Source organism: Mandrillus leucophaeus, unplaced genomic scaffold, assembly GCF_000951045.1.
Source record: "Mandrillus leucophaeus isolate KB7577 unplaced genomic scaffold, Mleu.le_1.0 Scaffold18, whole genome shotgun sequence".
Lineage (NCBI taxonomy): Eukaryota > Metazoa > Chordata > Mammalia > Primates > Cercopithecidae > Mandrillus > Mandrillus leucophaeus.
The window spans coordinates 3434021-3438552 of record NW_012101809.1 but is presented as its reverse complement, the minus strand read 5'-3'; the positions used below and the strand labels follow the sequence as shown (position 1 = coordinate 3438552).

Below are 4532 nucleotides of genomic sequence, written 5' to 3'. Positions count from 1 at the left end.
AAAAATTAGCCAGCTGTGGTGGCACATGTCTGTAGTCCTAGCTACTCCAGTGACTGAGGCAGGAGGATTGCCTGAGCCTAGGGGTTCAAGGCTACAGTGAGCTATCATTGCATCACTGTACTCCAGCCTGGGCAACAGAGTGAGACCCTCTAAAAGAAACACACACACACAAAACAATACACATAAGAGTATAGGATCAGGCCAGGCGCAGTGGCTCACGCCTGTAATCCCAACACTTTGGGAGGCCAAGATGGGCAGATCACCTGATCAGGAATTTGAGACCAGCCTGGCCAGTATGGTGAAACCCCATCTCTTTAATGATACAAACATTAGCTGGGCGTGGTGGTGGGCGCCTGTAATCCCAGCTATTCAGGAGGCTGAGGCATAAGAATCACTTGAACCTGAGAGGCGAAGGTTGCGGTGAGCTGAGACTGCACCACTGCACTGCCGCCTGGGCAACAGAGTGAGACTCTGGGGTACAAAAAAGAGTAAAGGACCAGAGTCAGGACACATGGGAACTCACCTTTGGACAAATTACTTAGTCTCCCTGAGATTATTTTATTCTCTATAAAATGGAGATAATACTACACATCTCATTAAGTTATTGACAGGATAAGACATAATGCATGTTGGCTGTGTGCAGTGGCTCACACCTGTAATCCCAGCACTTTGGGAGGCCCAGGTGGTGGATTTCTTGAGGTCAGGAGTTCAAAAGCAGCCTGGCCAACATGGTGAAACCCCGTCTCTATTAAAAATACAAAAAAAAAAAAAAAAAATTAGCTGGGCTTGGTGGGGCACACCTGTAGGCCCAGCTACTTGGGAAGCTGAGGCAGGAGAATCACTTCAGCAGAGGTTGCAGCGAGCTGAGATCATGCCACTGCACTCCAGCATGGCGACAGAGCCAGACTCCGCCTCAAAAAAAAAAAAAAAAAAAAATTAAATGCATGTAAAGGGCTTAGCTCCTGACCCTTAGTAAACTCTTCACAAAGATTAGCTTTTCTCACATAAAACCATTTCAGAATCCTAATTCTGAGGCCAGGCACGGTGTCTCACACCTGTAATCTCAGCACTTTGGGAGGCCGAGGTGGGCGGATTTCTTGAGGTCAAGAGTTCAAGACCAGCCTGGTCAACATGGTGAAACCCTGTCTCTACTAAAAATACAAAAATTACCCGGCCATGGCAGTGCGCGCCTGTAATCCCAGCTACTCGGGAGGCTGAGGCAGGAGAATCTCTTGAATTTAGGAGGCGGAGGTTACAATGAGCCGAGATCGCACCATTGCACTCCAGCCTGGGCAACTGCACTCCAGACTGGGCAAGAGACTCCGTCTCAAAAAAAAAACAAAAAAAAAGAATCCTAATTCTGAAATGTCCAATTCCATTCAGTCTGCTGTGAAAGTCCTCTCTGCAGTCTCCTTAACAGTCAACTCTAAACAGTTTCATTAAGAAAGCAGTTAGATCACATGGCAGCATGTCCCAGCTTAAGGAAGTTCTGAAGCTGATCTGATTCTTTGCTTTTGCAGCCTGATTCTGCTAAAAGTGCAAGCCATCCTTTCTAGTCATGCTATCATCCCTGCAGAAGACCTCCTCTCTCTCCTCCCTCAAGGTCTCTTCCCATGCAGGGATGTCTGTTGATGTGAAAGATTACAAACCTTTCCCATTCCTGGTTCTCTTACTCTCACATGTGTTTGGAGCATCCTAAATTGCCATAATTATGGTACAGCTTTAACTTCTACAAGATTCCTCTGCACCAGCACTGAGATTGCTACTCTTACACATCATCTTACCGAAATTCACAAAAATCCCATAAAGTGGATGATGACATCCCTGTAGAAAGACTCAGAGAGGTTAAATAAACTGCCCGGGTCACGTATCTAAAAAGTGACAGCCTGGTCCCAAATCTAGGTTTGTTTGATTGCATTAGCCAAAGCTCCAAGCCCACTACTATGCCTGCTTGGTAGGGCTGTTTATGATGCTCAATTCTCATCAGTGTAACTCAAAACAAAACTCTGCTTCTACTTTCATTCATTTTCTTCTTTACTAACGAAAATCCCGGCCTTCATTCTAAAGCAATTTCACTTGCTTTTGAAGCCCAGTAAATGTAACTGAGGGTAAGGACAAATCGCGGTTTGCCTCACCCAACGAAAAGCACCCCAGAAGAACCAGATGCCGAAGAACCAACGTCCTCAGTGGGACAAGGCTCTAGCTCCCCGCTGCACTCTGCCAGCCATGTGACTTCGGGCCACGAGGCTCCCACGCTGCCCCCGCTGCACGGCTCCACAAGAAAAAAAACAACAAGATTCAGCGATATCTAGTCAGAACTGGGGGAAGAGGAGCGACCGAGGCCGCAGGCTTTCTCTGGCCACTGCCCAGGGCTCGGCGTAAAGGCCTTGCAGACACTGAACTGGCGGACCCCACAGACTTCCCCACCTGGAAACCTAAGCACGTCAGGGCCTGAAGCTTTGTGGTCATCTCAGCCCGGTCCCCACCCCAAGCCCGGAACTCACAGCTCCTGTCGCTTTGGCGAACTTATTGGCCACCTCCGAGAGTTGGTTATCGCGCAGGAAGCCGAGCACGAGGGGATACAGGTCGCTGGGAACCACGCGGCGCAAGCCGGCGTCCGCCATCCTCCGGGCAATACGCGTCACTACCGTTGTCGACGCAGCACGACTCAGGAACCCAACAGGGGCAGTGGGCGGGCCCGTGTACGTCATTGCGCCGCGCGGGCGCATAGCGGAAAGGGCGGGGCTCCACAGGACAGTCCCACCTCCACCTCAGAGGTAGGGTAGACGGGAAATCTATAAACTCTTTCCGGTCCCACGTGTATCGCCATCTTGGTTAAGGGCGGAGCCCACTGGCCGCCAGTTTGTGGAGGTGGAGCTCTGACGTCAAGGGTCACGCCCTCGGCGTGGCGGGAAACTCGGGACTTCCCGCGCTGTCTTTCTAGGGGAGGTACCTTTTCTCAGAGCAGCGGTTTCCAGCGCCCCTGCTGGGATTCAGATTCCGGAGTAATGAGTGGACAAGCGGGCTCGAACAGTCCTTCCCCGTTCTAAACCTGGTCTACAAGATCTCCCAACCGCCCCCACTGGCGCACTGGCGCGGCCAATGGATTCTCGCCCTTCATCTTCATTGCCTCCAACACCCAGGGAGGCCCTTTCTGATACTATCCCAGCCTCCAGACTCCTGCCTCTGCTGCAGAGGCTCCTTCAAGTTATCCGTCGTGAGGGTGGGAGGTGTTGTTCAGAGGATCCTTCAAGTTATCAGTCGTCCAGAGGATCCTTCAAGTTATCAGTCGTGAGGGTGGCAGGTGTTGATTTCCAAGCCGTCCCTCCCATTCCCCTTATATTCCGCCTTAGATCAGCTCCATAAGAGGAAAGATGTCATGCACTAAACCTGAATCACACACACCAACAATCTCTTCAGCTTGAAAATAACCCTTCTTTCTCCAGGGTCAGAGTTCACACTCTCCCTTTGTCATGAGTAACTCCAGTATCAATGCTCACATCTACCAAGTTAATTCCAAGTTCTGCCACATTTCAGATCATATTAGCAGTTAGCAATCGCTTCGATCCTACCCACTACCCTTTGGCTACCTCCCACTAATGCCGCTCAAGAAGGATAAGGATTCTCATGGAACACACCTCTCCTTTGCCTTTCTCCAGACACTCCCCTCTCCTGTATAAAACTGGCCAGGCACAGTGGCTCACACCTGTTATCTCAACACTTTGGAAGGCCAAGATGGGAGGATCCCTTAAGCCCAGGAGTTAGAGGTCAGCCTGGACAACATAGTGAAACCCCCCTCTCTCTACAAATTTTAAAGATTAGCCAGGTGTAGTGGCACGCACCTGTGTCCCAGCTACTTGGGAGGCTGGGGCGGGAGGATCGACTGAGCCAGGGAGGTCAAAGCTGCAATGAGCTATGATCCTGTCACTGCAACCCAGCCTGGGCCACAGAGTGAGATCCTATCTCAAAAATCAAAAACAAAGCCAGGCATGGTGGTTCATGCCTGTAATCTCAGCACTTTGGGAGGCCAAGGTGGGTGGATCACCTGAGGTCAGGAGTTCAAGAACAGCTCTGGCCAACACGGTGAAACCCTTTCCCTACGAAAAATACAAAAAAATTAGCCAGGCATGGTGACAGGTGCCTGTAGTCCCAGCTACTCAGGAAGCTGAGGCAGGAGAATCATTTGAACCCACAAGGTAGAGGTTGCAGTGAGCCAAAATTGTGCCACTGCACTCCAGCCTGGGAGACAGAACAAGACTCCATTTCAGAAACAAAAAATAAGGCAAAAAAAAAAAACAACCTCCACAGTTCCCTCTTCCCCATGCTTCCTATTCTACCCACATGCATACATTATTATTATTTCTTTTTTTTTGAGACAGACTCTCGCTCTGGCACCCAGGCTGGAGTGCAGCGGCACAATCTGGGCTCACTGCAAGCTCTGCCTCCCGGGTTCATGCCATTCTCTTGCCTCAGCCTCCCAAGTAGCTAGGACTACAGGCAACCGCCACCACACCTGGCCAATTTTTTTTTTT

The 4532-nt window shown here is 50.3% G+C and overlaps 1 protein-coding gene across 3 annotated transcripts in view; it reads right to left on the bottom strand.

The window, feature by feature from the left end:
* Positions 1 to 2859, bottom strand: part of NOLC1 (nucleolar and coiled-body phosphoprotein 1) — an 11832-nt gene extending 8973 nt beyond the window's left edge. For all 3 annotated transcript variants that reach the window (XM_011977456.1, XM_011977455.1, XM_011977457.1), the window contains exon 1: positions 2505 to 2859. In XM_011977456.1, coding sequence (XP_011832846.1) covers positions 2505 to 2729 — 225 coding nt within the window. In that variant the 5' untranslated portion in view covers positions 2730 to 2859. The remainder of the gene's footprint in view (positions 1 to 2504) is intronic.
* Between the last annotated feature and the right edge of the window lie 1673 nt (positions 2860 to 4532).